Source organism: Bos grunniens, chromosome 4 (genome assembly GCF_055505025.1).
Source record: "Bos grunniens cultivar Pamir isolate PY7600 chromosome 4, Bosgru_T2T1.0, whole genome shotgun sequence".
Classification (NCBI taxonomy): Eukaryota; Metazoa; Chordata; class Mammalia; order Artiodactyla; family Bovidae; genus Bos; species Bos grunniens.
In genome coordinates, this window is record NC_141168.1 from 76,011,470 (window position 1) to 76,033,089 (window position 21,620).

At 39.3% G+C, this 21,620-nt stretch overlaps 2 protein-coding genes across 4 annotated transcripts in view; one reads left to right on the top strand and one right to left on the bottom strand.

Annotated features, from left to right (window-relative positions):
* Positions 1-21,620, top strand: part of FBXL13 (F-box and leucine rich repeat protein 13) — a 219,973-nt gene that overhangs the window by 90,441 nt on the left and 107,912 nt on the right. The window contains exons 10-11 of the mRNA XM_086397072.1: positions 13,240-13,292; positions 16,733-16,833. Coding sequence (XP_086253198.1) covers positions 13,240-13,292; positions 16,733-16,833 — 154 coding nt within the window. The remainder of the gene's footprint in view (positions 1-13,239; positions 13,293-16,732; positions 16,834-21,620) is intronic.
* The window catches only part of LRRC17 (leucine rich repeat containing 17), a 35,684-nt gene that overhangs the window by 5,954 nt on the left and 8,110 nt on the right, over positions 1-21,620 (bottom strand). For 2 of the 3 annotated variants that reach the window (XM_086397061.1, XM_086397062.1), the window contains exons 2-3: positions 9,836-10,741; positions 220-375 (exon numbers count right to left, since the gene is read on the bottom strand). In XM_086397061.1, the coding sequence (XP_086253187.1) occupies positions 220-375; positions 9,836-10,607 (928 nt within the window). In that variant the 5' untranslated portion in view covers positions 10,608-10,741. Of the gene's footprint in view, positions 1-219; positions 376-8,879; positions 9,030-9,835; positions 10,742-21,620 lie in introns of those variants that run through there. The other variant, XM_086397063.1, reaches the window with a different exon arrangement.

Sequence of the window (21,620 nt, forward strand, 5' to 3'; positions counted from 1 at the left end):
AATTGAATAATTGACCAATTGAATAACTGTAGCTTAGTAATATTACATACTATTACTTATTTCATAAAGCAACAATTTGGCAAATATTTCTCTGAGTGCCAAGCAAGTTCTAATTAAATTCAAAGTTCTTTTTAGTTTTTCAAAAACTAAATTGTATTTACTATAAATGTTGCCAGAGAATACCTGTGGTCTGTTAAAAAGGCTATTTGTGGAACTTACCAGGATCTATGAATTGAATGCCATTGCTGCTGAGGTTTAATTTCTTTAACTCATGAACATCTTCAAACTCCTTGGGTCGAAGTTGGTTGATTTTATTGTGTGACAAGTCAAGTTTAACAATATCTGGAGGAATGTTGTTTGGAACTTTCTTCAACTCTAGAAAAAAAATCATGTTCAGGTTACCAAGCTCTCCTCTGGACCCCACTGACTCTATCACTCATGTGATAAAGAGTCAGCTCTTGAAAGGAAAAAGGATAACCCATCTAAAGCCAAAGAACTTTACTATGAACAAGCCTGAGAATATACTGAATTCCTCCAAAGCCCAGCAACCTAAGTGCATCTCACTTAGAGGAGCAGATATCACTCATTGCTGAAATGTTCTGAGAAACTTCTTAGAGACGGCAAGGAGGACAACAGGCAGTGTGGGCTAGTAGGGCTCAAGGCTATCCGTTTGTTAGAATCACCTGGAAAGCTTTTCAAAAATAGAAAGCTGAAACAAAATAAAACCTACAAATCAAACCATTCCACGCGTGTCCCCTCTGATTCCCTTCCTACTCCTCTAAGAGCTTTGACTACTAATTACTGCCTCTCTGCAGCATCTTCATTTCATCCCTCACCTCTCAACAGATAAGCTCAGATTTCACCATCCTAAAAAAGAAGCAAAAGCCCTTGACCTTGATGACCCTCAAGCTGTTATCTTATTTCTCCTTTCCTTGGATGCTAAAATTCGAGAAAGTATAGTCCTCATTTGCTTCCTGATCACTATTTACTCCCTGAATCCTTGTGACTCAGTTGTACTCACTCATCTCCAACTCTTCCCGAGGTACTGCAGTAACTGGACTCCTCAGGAACAACAACAACAATAATAATAATAATGCTGCTACCACTACTACTGCTACAAGAGAAGCCTCTGGAAGAAGAATCCAGTTTTCATAGGTTAATAGGCAATTAAGGTTCTCCTATCTTTCATATTTATATATCTTTAAATTATGCTTTATAGAACTATAAAGCATGTTTATTTTATATTTTAGCATAATACTTGCCCTTTATTTTAATCTTTAGCAAAATATTCTGAAGAGGTTTTGCTCAATTCTAAGTAGAGCAAGTGGAACCTATGAAGAGAAACAAACCTGTTCGGACCTAAGAAACTAGAAGCAACAAATAAAATATGCAGATTAGTTCATACCTGAGAAGTAGCATGACCAAAGACTTCTTGAATATGTAGAAATTCTTTGAACTAGGTACAGTAAAGTTTATGAAAGGTGGTATACATCTATCCATGATTCCCTTTTTGCTACAGAATAACTGAGTTGCTGATAATTTCTTCCAAATATTTTTTAAAAACCCTCTGGTATATATGATTTCTTAACTAATAGTATGTTTATCTTCATAAAGATCCAGTCTTATTTCCTCCCTTCTTTTAACAGCTTAGAATCCATGGTCAATGGTTTCCTTCTCTGGTATCCTTATTACTGTTAAATTAGCTTTTTTCTTCTTGATGGGATCTTGGTATCTTAGTATCTCTGCATAAGAACTTTTCTAGGTGTCCTAACAAGTATTAAGTGCAAGAATCCTATAAGCTAGAAAGTACATTTATCCTCATTTTACAGATAAAGTAGAGGCACAACGTGTTCATAGTCACACACCTAGGATTTAAACAAGACATGCTAGCCCCCAAACCTGTGCTTCTAACTGCTATGCTCTGTTGGCTAGTCATGGTACCTTTCAGTCTCATTTATGCTGCCCATCTGCCTACAATCCTCAAACCTGGCATATGTAGGGTAAAATGAGGATGGGGCAGCAACAGGGGTGGAAACAATATATTGGGATGGCTATAAGACCTTTCTGGCTCTGTATTTAAAATGATATCTCTCTGCTTTCAAGCAGACAACAGTAATAATACCATTTCCGTTTTTTTTTTTTTCAATAGTAGATAGCAACATCAGACACAGTGTACATCTTACTGATTTTTTTTTCATTTTCATACCCTCCTAGCCATGAAAGCTTCATGAAGGAGGTTTAGAACAATGTCTAATATATTACAAATAAATAAGCCAGCCTCTAAAATGGCACCCAACAATCCCTCTACTGATATTCATGTTCTTGTGTAAACTCTTCTCCCTAAGTATGGGCTGAACCTAGTGACTTGCTTCTAACAATAGAATGTAGCAAATATGATAGGATGTCACTTTCATAATTAGGTTATCAGTAATTGTGACTTCTGTCATGCTAGCAGACTCTCTTTTGGTGGCTTTGATGAAGCAAGGTGCCATGTTGGAGAGGCTTACATGGCAAGTAATTAAGGGGGGCCTCTGGCTGACAGCCAGCAAGGAACTCAGGCCCTCAGTCCTTAAGGAACTGAATCCTGCCAAGCCATATGAGCTTGGAAGAAGATGTTTTTCCAGTTGAGTCTTCAGATGAGACCACAGAACCAAGCCCTGGTCAATACCTTATTGCAGCCTCGTGAGAGATCCTGAAGCAGTGGACTTAGCTAACCCATGTCTGGTTTCCTGACCTACAGAAACTGTGAGATAATGAAGTGTGTTGCTTTAAGCTGCTAGGGTTTGGGGTAGTTTTTAGGCAGCAACAAAGTTAGTTATCTAATAACACATGGGAAACAATGAGCTCGTTAAATATGTTGAGTTTCAGTTCAGTTGCTCAGTAGTGTCCGACTCTTTGTGACCCCATAGACTGCAGCACGCCAGGCTTCTCTGTTCATCACCATCTCCTGAAGCTTGCTCAAACTCATGTCCACTGAGTCGGTGATGCCATCCAACCATCTCAGCCTCTGTCGTCTCCTTCTCCTCCTGCCCCCAGTCCCTCCCAGCATCAGGGTCTTTTCAAATTAAGTCAGTTCTTCGCATCAGGTGGCCAAAGTATTGGAACTTCAGCTTCAGCATCAGGCCTTCCAATGAATATTCAGGACTGATTTCCTTGCGGATGGACTGGTTTGATCTCCTTGCAGTCCAAGGGACTCTCAAGAGTCTTCTCCAACACCACAGTTCAAAAGGATCAATTCTTTGGTGCTCAGCTTTCTTTATAGTCCAAATTTCACATCCATACATGACTACTGGAAAAACCATAGCTTTGACTAGATGGACCTTTGTTGGCAAAGTAATGTCTCTGCTTTTTAATATGCTGTCTAGGTTGGTCATAGCTTTTCTTCCAAGGAGCAAGTGTCTTTTAATTTCATGCTGCAGATACCATCTGCAGTGATTTTGAAGCCCAAAATGATTCAGCAATATTGAAAGTATGAAAGTGAAAGTGTTAGTCGCTCAATCATGTCCTACTCTTTGCGACCCCAGGGGCTGTAACCTGCCGGGCTTTTTGTCCATGGAATTCTCCAGGCAAGAATACTGGAGTGAGTTGCCATTGTCTTCTCCAGGGGAATCTTCCCAACCCAGAAATTGAACCTAGGTATCCTGCATTGCAGACAGATTCCTTACCATCTGAGCTACCAGGGAAGCCATAAGAATATTGAGCCCTCTTATAGTAAAAGTGCTTTGAAAATTTGGATTGACTTTATTTCCATCCTCTGATAAGATACTGTCTCATTTGACCTAGAACTGTGTTTGCCAACACATAGAAATGTGAAAGATTTTAAGATTTGAACTTATAATGTTGAAATACTGAGGTAATATCCTCCTTTAGGACCAGCAAGACCCTGACTGGAGAGCTATATTCTCTCTTACATACTCCAAGTAAACAAGGAGATGGAGATGCTAGAAAGAACTGAAAACCACAGAGAACACTTGAGGGTAGGCAGAAGAAATAATTTCTTGACATTTAGCATTTAGAATAATTATTGGCAATGAATGGTTGTGGCATTTTCTCAGATTTTTAAAAGAAAATAAAGTTTTATTTCAAAATATCCAGGATCCCACCTCCCCTCTCTTCCCTCACTGTGACCACATTGGTCTAAGCCACCATCACCTCTTGTCTGGATCATCCCAATATTGTCCTAAGTCCACATGACTTTAAAACATAAGTCAGATCTGTCACTTTACCAGATGGCAGAATCCTTTGTTTCTCATCTCACTATGAATAAAAGCCCAAGTTCTCACCAAAACCCTACAAAGCCATTAAGGGCTGAGGTCTTCCTTGCCAGCAGAGTTAGTATCTTCTAGGCTCTGGAAGAAGGCAATGGCACCCCAATCCAGTGCTCTTGCCTGGAAAATCCCATGGACGGAGGAGCCTGGTAGGCTGCAGTCCATGGGGTCGCTAAGAGTCAGGCACGACTGAGCAACTTCATTTTCACTTTTCACTCTCATGCATTGGAGAAGGAAATGGCAACCCACTCCAGTATTCTTGCCTGGAGAATCCCAGGGACAGAGGAGCCTAGTGGGCTGCCATCTATGGGGTTGCACAGAGTCAGACATGACTGAAGCAACTTAGCAGCAGCAGCAGCAGGCTCTGGAAAGCAGCTTATTTATCAGGATTTGCTTGCTGAACCAACATCTGCTGGGTTGGGCAAGAGAGTGAATGATAAGAGACCTTTCAAGCAACCATTGTAGAACAAGTTAAAGTGCTACTGCTGCTGCTAAGTTGCTTCAGTCGTGTCCAACCCTGTGCGACCCCATAGATGACAGTCCACCAGGCTCCCCCATCCCTGGGATTCTCAAGGCAAGAACACTGGAGTGAGTTGCCATTTCCTTCTCCAATGCATGAAAGTGAAAAGTGAAAGTGAAGTCACTCAGTTGTGTCCAACTTTTAGCGACCCCATGGACTGCAGCCTGCCAGGCTCCTCCGTCCATGGGATTTTCCAGGCAAGAGTACTGGAGTGGGTTGCCATTGCCTTCTCCGAAGCTAAAGTGGGTTTACCACAAATAAATGGGTAGAAAAAATGTTTATGAGAACACCCTGAAACCCAGCTTAACCATTGTGGCAGACCTGTGGAAGAGGAATATGAATTGCAGAACCAACTTTGGCATTGTTACCAGCAGCCCTGGGTAAAAATAGGATCCACAAGTAATACCAGTAAAGGCAAACCAAAGCCTCTACCAGTAGGCTTAGAACACATGGAAAAATCTTATTTGTTGTACTGATGAGTAAAAACAGTCTTTTGTTTTTAACCTTAAACTTAAATGACAATTGCAAATATTGATGTGAAATATGGTTGCCTTTGATAAAGATTATATAAATATAAACGTCCTGAGACCAGAAGTCAAATTTGGTCAATGCCCCCATTTCTAGACCAGGCACCACTTGGTTATTTGCTGCTATCCAATAATTTTGGTAAACCTTCAATAAATGCCAAATTGACTTGATTATCACCCCTGACAAGCATTGCCTCTCCCCTCACCAAACTTTGCTGATTTTGAGGAGGAAACTGGGATTTTTTTCCAGGTAATTTCCCATTTAGTAGGCTATCTTGATTGTTAGCCATGTCAGAACTACTCTGAAGGTTTGGTAGTGGTAGGTAAAGAGACATAAATGACCTTAGTCTATTGTGAATTAAAGATTCCTAATTATTCTTCAAACTAATAGTGAAATTAACTTTGGAGGCAGCTGGGAGCAATTTTTGGTCATAATTCTCCCCAGCCCTAATCTTAGGAGGAAAATGAATCCTTAAAAATAGCAAATTATTCTGGTAAGTGTGAAGCTAAAAAGCAGTTTTTAAAACCTACTTTCACGTATTTTTGCCAAATCCATCCATCTCAATAAGGTATAAATATGCCTTTTAACTAATCTCACATTTATTCCCTTTGAAAGACTAAGTTTTGTTGGTAAAGTGCCTCCCAGTGAATAGAGCTATTATTTTCTTTTTCTTGTTGTCAGATGTTTAAGGCAAAAATAGTGATCTTTGAGGTCTATGTGGTCAAACTGGTATGTATTAGGTACCCTATGCACACCATCTGACTCATCATCCGTCAGTTGGGGAAGGTATAACTCCCAAGGCAGGGGAATCTGTATTCAGGTTCCTTGTGTGTGACTGCAGGTTGATGTGTTGTACAGAGCCTAAGAGGACAGTCAATACTGGGAGGAAGCACCCAGAAGGCTTTTATAAAGTCTTCTTGGTTAACAGGCATACCCCAAATCTTGAAGGTGATGGTATATGGTGAATTGTATGGTGACCAATTGGAGAAGGCAATGGCACCCCACTCCAGCACTCTTTCCTGGAAAATCCCATGGACGGAGGAGCCTGGTGGGCTGCAGTTCATGGGGTTGCTAAGAGTCGGACACGACTGAGTGACTTCACTTTCACCTTTCACTTTCATGCATTGGAGAAGGAAATGGCAACCCACTTCAGTGTTCTTGCCTGGAGAATCCCAGGGATGGGGGAGCCTGGTGGGCTGTCGTCTATGGGGTTGCACAGAGTCAGACACGACTGAAGCAACTTAGCAGCAGTAGCAGCAGCAACATGGTGACCAATGGCTTGGGAATTGCTTCGGGACTACCTACATGACCTTAAAGGGCAACTTAACTTCTCTACTCCTCAGCTTCTTTCTTCATAAAATGATAATGCTAGTATTTCTTTAAGGTTGTGAGGAGTAAATGTGTGTGTGTGCTCAGTCGCTTCAGTCATGTCTGATTCTTTGCGACTCCGTGGACCATAGCCTACCAGGCTACTCTGTCCATGGGATTGTCCAGGCAAGAATACTGGAATGGGTTGCCATGCCCTCCTCCAGAGGAACTTCCCGACCCAGGGACAGAAACCAGGTCTCCTGCATTGCAGGTGGATTCTTTACTACTGAACCACTGGGGAAGCCCCAAGGATTAAATGACAATGCATAAAACTGCTATATCTTAGGAACACAGAGCATTTAGATGGCAGTTCTCATTAATATGGGCTTCCCTGGTGGCTTAGATGGTAAAGAACCTGCTGGCAATGCAGAAGACCTGGGTTTGACCCCTGGAGAAGGAAATGGCTACCCACTCCAGTATTCTTGCCTGGAGAATTCCATGGACAGAAGAGCCTGGTGGGCTACAGTTCATGGGGTTGTAAAGAGTCGGACATGACTGAGCAACTAACACTTCTCATTAATACCACTGCTAGTTCCATTCTTGACTTCTTTAGGGCTTCCCTGGTGGCTCAGATGGTAAAAATTCTGCCTGCAACATGGGAGACCTGGGTTTGATCCCTGGGTTGGGAAGATCCCCTGGAGAAGGGAACAGCTTCCCACTCCAGTATTCTTGCCTGGAGAATTCCATGGACAAAGCAGCCTGGCAGGTTACAGCCCATGGGGCTGCAAAGAGTTGGACACAACTGAGCAACTTAAAAAAAAAAAAAAAAAGAGAGAGATCCTACATGGTGTCCAACATGTGAAGCACAATCAAAAATATTGCTATATTCTGGCAGAGAGTTAAGAGATAAATACTGCTGAACAGTCATTCTTAGTAGCTGACATTTATTATCTATTTATAAAATGGAATAAGGAAAACTACAATGGATAAAATTCAGATTGTCATACTTGAATTCTAGTCATGATTTTTAATTACTATGTATTTTTATTTTTAAAAGTTGCTTAAATTACTGCTTTGTAAGAGCAAAGGAAGCAGCTCAACTATTGCCATCAATCTAAAGAACATGGCCCTGTGCCAGGCAGTACCAAAGGGAATTTAAAAGACAAGATCCTTGACTTTAAACTTATGAGAATCAACAATATAACAAAAAATGAAAAGTAAATGACCAACTGAATCAATAGAGTGATATCAACCATAGTGAGGGAGATTTATATTGATGATATTAAAAGAAAAAACTACCCTTCATTTTATAATCTAAAAAGTATAGGCTCTGATTTACACCATTATTAATACGTGGAGGAACTCAAGTTGTCTTTAGTGTATGAACCTGAATGATATGTACTAGCTGTGCATGTCATGAAACTTTGCTTTCCAGTAAATAATATGTGTTTCTAAAGCAAGGGCAATGAATTTATGGGGCATATCTGAAAGGTTGTGCTTAGACAACAATAACTTGAGGAAGGAAAGCAATAAAAATAAATTTGTATTTTTCTAAGTTGATTTTTGCCAAGAGTCAAAAATATTATGGAAACAAAGACAAAGGCAGAAACAGACTTACTAGAGAAGGAATGGCCCAAGGGTAGGAAAACAGTAAATAAGAAAGTTCTTTCCTACTATGTTATCTTTTCTTAAATTACAGTGTGGTCCACGACTGAAGCGACTTAGCAGCAGCAGCAGCTAGTTGTAGAAATCTTCAATTTTGTTTTGATGCATTTTTTCTCAGATAATGAGTTTAACTCTATTTTCTCTGGTATAGCAAGTGCAAATGAACTTTAGCTTAAGGATAGAACCTCAGCAATATCGAGTAATTTTCTAACTCAAGTCTAGGAATAGTAGCTTCGTAATCATTTTTTTAAATGTATAATTCAAGTTTTTAAGCATTACAAAGAAAATCCTAGTAAAACATGTTCTTTGGCCTGAAGCACCAAGTACTCACTGTAGCAGTGAGTTACAGAGAAACGATGTGTACCAACTTTCCTCAAATTCTTTAATGCTTCCCGTGTTCAGGAGCTTGTTTGAACATGATTAGGTTAATTCTTGGAGAAGGCAATGGCACCCCACTCCAGTACTCTTGCCTGGAAAATGCCATGGATGGAGGAGCGTGGTAGGCTGCAGTCCATGGGGTCACTAAGAGTCACACATGACTGAGTGACTTCCCTTTCACTTTTCACTTTCATGCATTGGAGAAGGAAATGGCAACCCACTCCAGTGATCTTGCTTGGAGAATCCCAGGGATGGGGTCACACAGAGTCGGACATGACTGACGTGACTTAGCAGCAGCAACAGCAGCAGCAGACTAATTCTGGACGCCAGCAGGCTCAGGTGGACTTAGCTTTGCTGCTTACCTGTGAGACCACAAGCAAGTGTCTGAATGTCCCTTAGCCTCTTTCTCCTCCTCCTACCCTCTACAGATGGGGATATTACTACTACCTTGCTGGCAGCTGTGGACAGCATGTATGTGAAATACCTGGAGCATAGTAGGTTCTCAATTAATGAGCACTTTCTCTCGAACTTAAAGGATCCCATGATGGCATCTCCCAGCTTACAATGCTGTAATCGCTCTACTTTAGCATCAAAATTCACAGAGTGTCATAGTAAGCAAATCTTTTGGTGTCATATGGTCATGGTGCTATTTAACCAGGTGCCACCTTCCACACTCAGAGTGAGGGGGGCAAGCCTTGAGCATGACTTCGCTGATAAATCAACAAATTGACTTCTGTTTCTTCAACATTAACAGATTCCTGTCTATAATTTCTTTGAGACGTGCTGGAGTCTCTCGGTTCATCTTAACATTTCCTTTCTGTTCTTAAAAAAAAAAAAAACCCTACAGTAATTGGAAGGAATAATACCATTTTCTATACAACCCTAATTCAATGACATCTGGCTTTAATTTAATATTACAAATAAGTTATTAACCTATGTCAGAAATGAAAGAGACAACTAAATTGTTTGTTGTCCCAGGGTAGATTAACAGTGCTCAGACCACACAGTGTCTTCACTAATATGTCAAGAGCCTCACTAAAATCTCCCATGGCGGAAATGACACCAGAAATTCTAAGTCATGGGTAGGTGGTGGTGGTGCACGGATTCATAACATTCAAAAAGCATTTTTAATCGTCCACAAAAATGAAAAAGTAAGCAACTTACAAACCTTTTCTTCTGCAGTCCAGTGTCTGTATGGGAAATACATAGTTGTGACAAAGAGTAGAGTCCACCTCAGTCTTGATGACTGGGGGTTTTCCTGACAATTGGGGTCTTGGCTCCAATTGTTCACTTTCTTCTTCATTACATAACTGTTCAGATTTTATCTGCCTCAGTTTTTTATTTTTCAGTTCTTGTGGGCTTTCACACTTGGCATAGTTCCCCAAATTCCGATTCCTTGGAATCTGCAGCATTGAAATAAGCGTTTCCATCTCACAAGTACAATGCCAAGGGTTGTCATAAAGACGCAGATAGCTCAGGAGAGGTGTATAAATGAACACTTCCTCTGTCAAGACTTTGATCTGGTTGTGCTGCAGTAAGAGAGTGGTGAGTTTATTTAAACCGAAGAAAGCCTCACTCTCAATTTTGGAGATCTCATTCTGTTGTAGATCCAAGCTTTTCAGCTTTTTAAACTTGGAAAACATGCTGTTCTTCAGTATACGGATTTTGTTTCTTGCTAACAGCATGTGCAGCAAATCCTGAGGCCAGTCGGGCAGCACATAAACGAGTTTTCTTTCTTGACAATCTAAGTATTTTTCGTGAAGGTATGTGTACACCTCACAGGCGAGGCCTGGTGCATAGCGTTTGACCGGGTTGGAGCTTTTCCGGCTTCCACCAGCCCGGCCATGGTTCACTCGGTTTCTTGCACCCCCAGGGCTTGCCTTGCGGAGCTCAGCGGCTTTACAAAAGAAAAGTAGGATTACGATGATCGCCACCCGCATCCTGACATCCAGCTGGTCCCAATTACTTGGTGTGACAGATGGAACAATGAAAGTACTCCTTTGAAATCCAAGTTTGGGTAATCTTAACTAAAGCAGTTCAGGAAGAATGAGACCCAGCTGAGGTATGGCAGTCCCTAGATTGCAAAAGGAAAAAAAATAGAGACCTTTGTGAACATTGCAACTGACTAATAAAATCAAATTTTCAAGTTTTTTTTTTTTTTCTAAACTATGAAAGTATGATAACACATTTACAGGAGACTTGGAAAATACAGAGCAAAGTTACATATAGTTCTACTATATATTATAATATTTTTAAGTATGCAAATTAAGATTTTTTAGTTGGGGTTTCAATATCAAACTCTCAAAACTTAATAGAATAGACAGAAAAGTAGAAGGAAAGAGTAGACCTGAAAGACACTATGAACCAATTCAACATAATCAAGATTTATACAATTTTCACCCAACAGCAGGATACAAATTCTACTCAAGTTCCCATAAACTCTAAACCAGGAGACACGGAACTCAAGTTATATTTTAAGGCAAAGGAATTCCAATTATTATAATAAAGGTACATGTAGAAAGTGGTGTACAAAGCTCGACACCCTCCTGCTTGCCTGGTTTCATGGCTAAATGTTTGGGCTCTGAATGTGAATCACGGCTCTTCTACTTGCTGGACTGTGTGATCTCAGGCTAATTACTTAACATCATCTTCAGCATCTGTGAAGGGGGACTGATGATACCTCTAGTATTTGGGGGGAAGATGAAACAGGCTCACCGCAATGAATACTTCACAGTTCCTGGTCCAGGGGAAGAACTCAGTTAAACTGTTAGGATTTAGCATTATGAAAACTGAAACTGGATTCAAGAAGTTAAAGGGATTCTTCTCACAGCTTTGAGATGTGCAAACAAGAGTAGGACTCCAACGGATGTTCTGCTGAACTTATTTTTCTGTTCCCTTTGCTGTCTCACAATCACCAATCATGTTGAATGTGGGCTCTAGAAATGCTCAGGGTAAATTGCCAGCTGTTCTTGCCATCTCCTGCACATCTTGGTTCAAATGTCACCTTCTCAGCAAAACCTTTTCTGGCTGCTCTATTTAAAGTAGCACCCCTTCCCACTCACTGGTGATTCTCTAATCCATTTCTTGTTTTATTTCTCTCCAGAACATGTATCACCATCTGTCAAAATAAGTATTTTGCCTCTTTTGTTTATTGTCCTTCTTCCCCAACTAGGATATAAACTTCCTAAGGACAGGGATTTTTCTCTATTTTGTTCACTGCTATTATTTCCAGCACCTGCAGAGTTTCTAGTACATAGCAGGTTCTTGTTAAATGTTTGTTGAATTGCATGAATTCAAGTAACTGCTATTTAAAATATAAATAATCTCATAAATTTAGTTATCTTTTTGGAATCTATTTTTCCCTTCAGTATTACTGATGACTTCCAAAATCTGCACATTTTAAAGAATATTTTTCATTTTTAAAATTCTGAAATTGGTTCTGGTTTGCACTTATTAGGACATACTTGTAAGGAGGAAGAAATGTTCAAAATGGATTTATAATTAATAACATTTCTGTTGTTATTATCGTGGGGCTCTGAGGTTACGAGCAACAGATGTGTTTTCTATTCATTGTCTCAGTGTGAATGCCGGGATTACCCCCTTGCCTGGAGTTTTCCTGATTGTAGGGTCTCCTCCATTTAGAATGCCTTCTCCCCTCTTTGCCCCAAGCATTCCTTCCATTCACTGTTCTCTGTTCCTTCACTGTTTCTCTTCTGTCTCAGATTTGGAGTCTTACTTATGGCAGTCTAGACCCAGAGAGCTGATTGTGTAACACTTTGCTGTCTAGCTCTTTGCACAAATGTCTTGATTTCCCTTCTAGATCACAAGCTGGGCAGGTGTCTCTGGTCCCAGAACTCATCAGGCACTTGGACTTTCTGACTCTCCACATATCAATCTAAAATTCTTTGTAAACTTTATGGCTATCTAACCTAAAATATAAACATTCTGTCAATTACTGTGCATGCTGAATTATTCATGACATTCATGCTGAAGTATTTGTTGGGGGGAGTGTCCCAATGTCTGCAACTTACTTTAAAATGCATAAGAAATTAAGATGAATGGAGGGATAGAGAGAAAGATGTACAGGTGGGTATGTGATCAAGCAAATATAGTAAAATATGAATTGTAGAATATGGGTGATGGATATATTCATTGTACAATCCATCAATTCTCTCAACTTTCTTTGTATGTTTGAAAAATTTCATAATGTTAAAAGGAAACACAACCTCCTAAATTAACAAAAATGTCACACCACAAAAAAACCAAATTGGTTTTTTTCAAATGCTTCGAAGCTGAAAAGCTCTAAGTATATACAGTTTTTTCCCCAAAGTAGTATTTTTCTCTTATCCCCTTTCCTTTTGTAATCCTCAAACAATAATAAGCATATTTTAATTTTAAAGCCCAAAGAAATCATTTTTCTAGGAAAGGAAACCATATACTTAGAACAAGTTACTTACCAGGGGTTTTGGTTTGCTTTCTAATGAATACACAGCATTGAATGCAAGGTGGAAAAACTTTAAGTTTAAATATTTGTAATATGTTTTTTAGTAATATGTAACTTGTTTGATTTAGGTTTCTGTAAAAACCTGCAAGAGCTGAATGTCTCTGACTGTCCAACGCTCACAGTGAGTATAAGAAGCTTATTTTACTGTTGTTTATATGGATTCAGACTTGCTCCACTAGAGTACTAATAACACAGAGGGTCTGCCAAAATACATGCCTGTGTGCTCATTTATATTAAATATGGAGAAAGCAAACACTGCCAAGAAATTTTATCCAATTTATATAATGCTATTATTTATCCTATAGACATGCCCAAGATTGGAATCTCTGGAAAGTGAAAACTATTCAACAGTGACACAAAAATGAGCTATATTTATGTTTAAGGTCATGTGTGTCTATGAGACAGAAAAAAATGGGCTCCAGCAGAGACAGCAGGGTCAATTTATCAGTCTTCCTGGCTGTCAACTGTGTGCCCAAGAGGATGGAAATGAACACGTAACCCTAGTCAGCTCCTTCCTGGTCCCTGTCTCCAGGCTTCCTCTGCTTTCAATCTGTCTTCCACCACGTGACCACAGATATTCCTTCTAAAAGGCAGATCTGACCATTTCACTACTATCTTCCACCATTTATACAAATGCCTGTCATCCACACTATTGGATAAAGTCAGTTCTTTAAAATTACTGTACTCTGGAGACCCTCGGTGATCTTGCCTCTGCCTCACTCTCCAGTCTCACCTTCTTCTAAGTCCTGCTGCACATTAAGTTGCAGCAGCCACAACCTGCTATGTTTTCTTTGCTGTGTGCACCAAGCTCCTCTTGCTGTTCTGCCTTTGCACAGGCTGTGCTCTTCACTTGGAGATAGGAGGAACAGAATGAAGAGCCTGATTGCTTCATGCTCCTCTTAAGTCACCAGTTCTAGGTTGAAGTCCATGCACCTTGGCACAGGTGAAAAGACTTCATGAATTGGCTCCTTCTTGCTATCTATCCAGCCTCATCATTACAGTTTCTTCTTTCAGATTTCTACTCTATTTCATTCTTTATGTGCATATTTTTAGTACCTACTGTGTTAAAGATATATGATATATAGGGAACTTATATGTTACAAAATAGAGGTGTTATAGGGAATTTAAGATGAATTAGGTTCCAATTCTTGCCCTCAGGGAGCTTTAGTTCTTGCTTGGAAAAAAGATCATATTCTGTAAATTTGGCTTTCTAAAAGGAAAGTCAAAACAATGCCATCTGTGTTGAATTTGTGAACATCAAAGTCTTTTTTCCAGTTTTAGTCTAATAATATACAGGACTGATAATTTTATCCAGCTACATTTTACTATTGTCTTTCCTTTTGAGACAAAGACTAAGAGACTAGCTTACATTTAAGGAGTTGAGTAACATTTATTCAAAAAGGTTTAAGAAGCTTGCCTTATGAATATATTACATCCAGAAAGATTAGAGTGCATTGTGGGCAAATTCCACAGACCATCTTGCAGTGTTAAACACAGAAACAGTTTTTGCATTTATGTGCTGAAGTATTTGGGGATTGCAACTTGAGTTCTTTTGTTCTTTTAAATATTGAAAACAAAATTAGTTTGAATTTCCTTCAGACAGGAAAATGAAGAGAATGGTTTGCTTCCTCGTCTCAAAGGAACATCGGATTATTCCATGTTACAGAAAGCCTACTACATCTTCCTCTTGCTGGTTCCCACAGTTACATCTGTGTGGCTACTTCTCTAAGGGTGTAAACCAGCTTTCCCTCCTCCTCCATGTTCCATTTCATCTGCATTTTTGCCTGAATCTTCCAACAGGCACATAGTCACTTCGATAGTTGACACCATGAATATTTTTGAAGATAGATTCTTTGTATTAAACTATAATGCCACACATTATGCTGTTCTCTCCATTCCTGTTGGGGAAAAGTGTACTGTTTACTTTTTAAAATCTATACATGGATATCCAAATCCTACATTTCTATGATGGAATGTCTAGAAACCTTGCTGGCATCTTGAATGCAGTGGCAAGAGTACAGTGTTTATTCAAAGCCCTGTACTTGTTCTCAGGTGTTACTGACACACAGAATCTTTTCTACAGCAGAACTACAGTTTTACACCTTAAAAAAACCCTTGTGTTCTCTTTAAGGTGTGGTTTGCACCTTAAATCAACCAATTCTTATCCCATGTGCAAGATGCTTTGACCTGTAGAATCTTGTTATTTTAATATTCATGATTCCAAGAAGTAGCTAAGAATAGAATATTAAGCACCGATGGTCCTGCTGAAACTAAACATCTGTCATCCTTTGTGCTGTTGGGGGGCAGCCATACTATCCATGCAGAATCCCTCCCCGAACCACATCAGCTAGCCTAGTGACAGTTTACCTGACCCTGTAATGGCCTATTTCTAGGACAATGTACCACAGATATTTAAAACTAGCAGACCTCTTCAGTATTCCTGGGGAGACTCCTCCACCATCATTAAATAAACACAAACCTGCTGCTACTCGTTCTAGAACATTTTACAATTAGTTACCCACACAAGAAGCAGCGTTGCAATCCAAGCTTGAAATTCATCTGTCTTGTAAACGTGAGTTTAGGGCTCATGATTGAAATCATTCTTTGTTTTTCTGCCTTTCTCATGTCGCAGTCACACTATTCTCTTGTTCTGGTTTTCAGCTCTCTGGAGGAGGGCTGACTGAATCTTTAAGATTCTCCTGCACAGTTTCCTCGACACTAAATTTCATGTCCAACATGTATGCAGCCTCTAATTCAGGCCATCTCAAACTCATCATAAGTTTGGTGAAAATCTGTTCAGCTGTTTTAAATATTCAGTAATGGAACCACAGAAACTTCACCACACACAAACATCTCTCTCTCTCTCTCTCTCTCTCTATATATATATATATATACATATCCGTGTATGAATATGGACTCACTTTTTAATGAAGTCCAGTTGAAAGAGTTTACTACTCCCGTCTTTCAGAATGATTATAGTAAGTTTAAAAATGGATCCCTTTTCAATCATTTTCATATATCTAAAGAGTCAAGACTGTTTGGCACTTTGACACGAGCTCAAATTTCTTGTCATGATGTTGAAATGGCAAGGGTTCAAATTTTAATAAAGCATCATTGTGATGGAATGGGACTTTATTTCCAAAGAAAGGGAACAGTGAAGTGAAACTGCTCAGTCGTGTCTGACTTTTTATGACCCCATGGACTGTAGCCTACCAGGTTCCTCCATCCATGGGATTTTTCAGGCAAGAGTACTGGAATGGGTTGCCAGTTCCTTCTCCAGGGGATCTTCCCGACCCAGGGATAGAACCCAGGTCTCCTGCATTACAGGCAGATGCTTTACTGTCTGAGCCACCAGGAAAGCCCAAAGAAAAGGAAGGGGAGGGAGTAATGAAGTTGCAAGCAAAGCAATCTTCTACTTAATTTGATTTATAACTAATAAAAAGTATGAAGAGATCAAGTCTTGCATATATTTTTGGGGGGCAGGGAGAGAGATGATAGATAATGGGGAAATAGCAAAGCCTGTTAGACTTTAATAAGATTCTTCCCTCTACTGTTACGCAGGATGAATCAATGAGATACATCTCTGAGAGCTGCCCTGGAGTCCTGTATCTCAATCTGTCTAACACAATTATCACCAACAGGACAATGAGACTCCTGCCAAGGTAATGCTTGTGTTATCTGTATTACCCTGAAAATAGTTATGCTCCTCTAGGCCCTGATTTGCTGTAGTATCACCCAAAGGCATCTCCTTTTACTAACACCCCCCGACTGTGGCACCCCTATCCTGATAACAGGAGACTGCTTTCAAGTCCCACTGCTTTCCAGTGCTGATGCTCTCCCTTCTTGGTGGGTATCCACTGAATAATTAACTGATCTGTTGCCTTGGCTGGTGTTTTGGTGTCACTCTTGTAGCAATTTGCCCAGTAGCTTGAGTTAAGCTCTGCCTGTCTCTTTCTGGTGGTCCTCGTTCTTGGACTTTGAAGCCTGGCCCCTCAATTCTAGTCCAGTGTTCGGACTTCTCTACAACAGAAAGCCAATATCCTGCTTCCTCAGACTGAACTCTGCAGCGCCAGCTTCCCTACTGCCATGCTCTGGTTACCTGCTAGGGCCCCCTCATCACCTCCAGGAAACCTAGTATTTGCTGTTTTTTTTGACCTATGGACTGTTGACAAGCTAGCACTTCTTTGGAGGAGAAGGCACGGAAGAATACATTACTAAGAGCTGACAGGATATTCAACTTTATCCAAAATTTACATCATTCAATTATCCCTTATTTTCACCAAGGAAAAACTAATTAGGAAAGCGTATATACTCATATTGGAAGAGATTCAAAACATTTTTCAAACCCCAAGAAGGAGTGAATCATTTTTGAAAATGTAACTATTTTTAGATCTTTTTAAAAATGCCAATGAGGCATTTAGAGATGCTTAAACAGAGAAAATTCTAGGTGGTACTCTTCCTTATCTTTGCTCTCTAACCATTTTCTGGAAATGTGCAAGCCTAGGAAAAGGGTGGTGACATATTTGTTTATCTCATTATTGACTTGCCACATTGTATTCAGTCAAATCTACCAAATTTTTCCTTTGAAATTTCTTGTGAATCTTTTAAAAATAGAGAGTTTTCCTCCTTCCAGGCATTTGATATCCATTTTTTCTTCTATGATTTGTTTTTAAATTTATAATCAAGCTAGAATTTATTTTGGTAGATAAATGAAACAACGATCTAACACGTTCGACCCATGTGGCCCAAAGCCTGTTTGTGTGCAGTCCATGAGCTCAGAATATTTGTTTCTCACATCAAGAGTTGTCAAACTCCTAGGGATAGCAGGGCGGAGCAGGGGAAGGGGAGAGATAAATTAAGAGTCTGGCATTAGCATATACATCAGTTCAGTTCAGTCGCTCAGTCGTGTCAGACTCTTTGCGACCCCATGAATCGCAGCACGCCAGGCCTCCCTGTCCATCACCAACTCCCGGAGTTCACTCAAACTCACGTCCATTGAGTCAGTGATGCCATCCAGCCATCTCATCCTCTGTCATCCCCTTCTCCTCCTGTCCCCAATCCCTCCCAGCATCAGAGTCTTTTCCAATGAGTCAACTCTTCACATGAGGTGGCCAAAATATTGGACTTTCAGTTTTAGCATCATTCCTTCCAAAGAACACCCAGGATTAATCTCCTTTAGAATGGACTGGTTGGATCTCCTTGCAGTCCATGGGACTCTCAAGAGTCTTCTCCAACACCACAGTTCAAAAGCATCAATTCTTCGGCACTCAGCTTTCTTCACAGTCCAACTCTCACATCCATACATGACTACTGGAAAAACCATAGCCTTAACTAGATGGACCTTTGTTGGCAAAGTAATGTCTCTGCTTTTGAATATGCTGTCTAGGTTGGTCATAACTTTCCTCGCAAGGAGTAAGCATCTTTTAATTTCATGGCTGCAATCACCATCTGCAGTGATTTTGGAGCCCCCAAAAATAAAGTCAGCCACTATTTCCACTGATTCCCCATCTATCTGCCATGAAGTGATGGGACCAGATGCCATGATCTTCGTTTTCTGAATGCTGAGCTTTAAGCCAACTTTTTCACTCTCCTCTTTCACTTTCATCAAGAGGCTTTTGAGTTCCTCTTCACTTTCTGCCATAAGGGTGGTGTCATCTGCATATCTGAGGTTATTGATACTGTATATAAAATAGATAAACAACAAAGACCTACTGTATAGCACAGGGAACTATATTCAATATCTTATAATAACCTATAATGGAAAAAATCTTAAAAAGAATATATTATATACATATGTGTATGTGTGTGTATATATATATGTATACATGTATGTATCACTGAATCACTTTGTCGTACACTGGGATCTAACACATTATAAATTAACTATACTTCAGTGATTAAAAAAAAGAGTTGTTAAATAACTAACCAATTATTACAGCATCCTTTACTGAATAAAACTTTTCTCAAATGATGTGTGATATTTCCTTATATATCTAAAATTTTTATATAGGTAGTACTAAAAACTCATCACCTTCTAATGTTTTTGTACACATTACTATTATCTGTGTTCTTGAGGTGATTTATGTCTATTGTATCTGTATGGTGAAAATTCTATAAAATAATGTGCTCTGTGCATCTCTTCCCAACTCCATGTTCAGTGATCTCTCATTGATAGCTTGAAATCAGCCAAAATGGCATGGAAAATGGCAAATAATACAAAGTTAGGGCCTGGCTTATTTTTCTGTTGATTGTTTAGACTGGAGAAAACAATATAGTAGATTAAAAGTGTGTCATGTCTACGAACTATAGAATGGGAGAAAAGATTTGCAAATGATGCTGCTGACAGGGCCTAGTTCCCAAAATATACAGACAGCTCAACTCAACAACAAAAAATCAAAGAACCCAACTGAAAAATTGGCAGAAGACCTAAATAGACATTTCTCTAAGGAAGAGATACAAACGGCAAATAGGCACACGAAAAGCTGCTCAACATTGCTAATTATTAGAGAAATGCAAATCAAAACGACAATGAAGTACCACCTCACTCACATGTGTCAGAATGGCCATGATTAAAAAGTCTACAAATAACCAGTGCTGGATAGGGTGTGGAGAAAAAGGTACTCTCTTACACTCTTGGTGAGAATACAAGTTGGTGTAGCCACTGTGGGAAAAAATATGGAGGTTCTTCAGAAAACTAAAAATAGAATTACCATATGATCCATTCCTGGGCATATATTCAGACAAAACTATAATTCAAAATGATGTATGTACCCCTATATTCATAGCAGCACTATTCACAATAGCCAAGACAATGGAAACAACCTGAAGGTCGACAGAAGAAGGGATGAAGATGTGGTATATACATACATGATAGAAAATCATAAAAAAGAATGAAATAATGCCATTTGCAGCAACATGGATGAGCTAGAAATTGTCATACTAAATTAAGTAAGTCAGAAAGACAAATACCATATGATATCATTTATGTGTGGAATCTAAAATATGACACCAATGAACTTACTTATGAAACAGAAACAGAATCATGGACACAGAACAGACTGGTGGTTGCCAAGAAGGACGGAGTTAGGGGAAGGGATGGAGTGAGAGGTTGGGGTTAGCAGAAATAAGTGTTTAGATGTACAATGGATAAACAGTAGGTCCTACTGTGTAGCACAGAGAACTGTATTCAATATCCAATGACAAATCATAATGGAAAAGAATATTTAAAAGAATATATGGAAATATATGTATAACTGAATCACTTTACTGTACAGCAGGAATTAACAGAGCATTCTAAGTCAACTATGCTGCTGCTAAATCACTTCAGTCGTGTCCGACTCTGTGTGACCCCATAGACGGCAGCCCACCAGGCTCCACCGTCCCTGGGATTCTCCAGGCAACTATACTTCCACAAAAAATACTGAAAAAAGGCATGTCATGTTTGTAGCTGCAACATTGTGAATAGCACAAAAAAGTTTAGCAAGTATCTTTTCAGTACTTGAAAACTGTTATCTGATTGAGCAAAGAAGGCACATCATTGATGACTGAGTGAAATCTGGACACACACATTTTTCTTCACTTTTGTCTTACCCATTAAAATAAATAAATATACTCATATTGGAATTATACTCATTCCTCAATTTTAAAAATTTTACTTCTATTTTTTGGTAAAAATAAATATAGCAGACTGACCAATTTTATTTTTCCTTTGAGTATACAAGGGAGAAGACAAAAGTACCACCTATATTTATGAGTTTGGCAAAAGTCAATGAATGAAAGCATTGTGTAAGAATCAACTGGTTATACGAAATCAGTAATAAACAGTATTGTGTATGTTACGATTTGTAATTTGTGGGCTATTCATCTTTTACATCTGTAAAATAGTTGATGTAAAATAGTAAGATGTATAATTTTATAGCAAACATATATACATATGCATATATGTTTTTGAAGAGCCAGTTGTTAGATATTTACCAGTATGCCAATAATGAAAGATAAAATAAATTAGAAACTAAGCCATATTTTTACAATATTTAGTCTCCCTATCAGGAACAATTTGTTGTTCAGTCGCTTAGTCGCGTCCAACTCTTTGCAACCCCAAGGGCTGTAGTCCACTAGGTCCCAGTGTCCCTTGGATTTCCCAGCAAGAATACTGAAGTGGGTTGCCACTTCCTCCTCCAGGGGAATCTTCCCGACCCTGGGCTTGAACCTGCATCTCCTGCAGTGGCAGGCAGATTCTTTACCACGGAGCCACCAGGAAAGCCCATCAGGAGCGTAGTATACTTCAAAAAAATATCTTTTTTGCAAACACTCTTAGATGTCTCAAAATTTTGTTTTATTCATACAGATAGTCTTGGTGGTGTCTTTTTAATTGCCATTGTGCATGGTATCCTTTCTGATTATGATTCCTCATTATATTTTCTAAATGGATACTTTTGGATTTGGATAT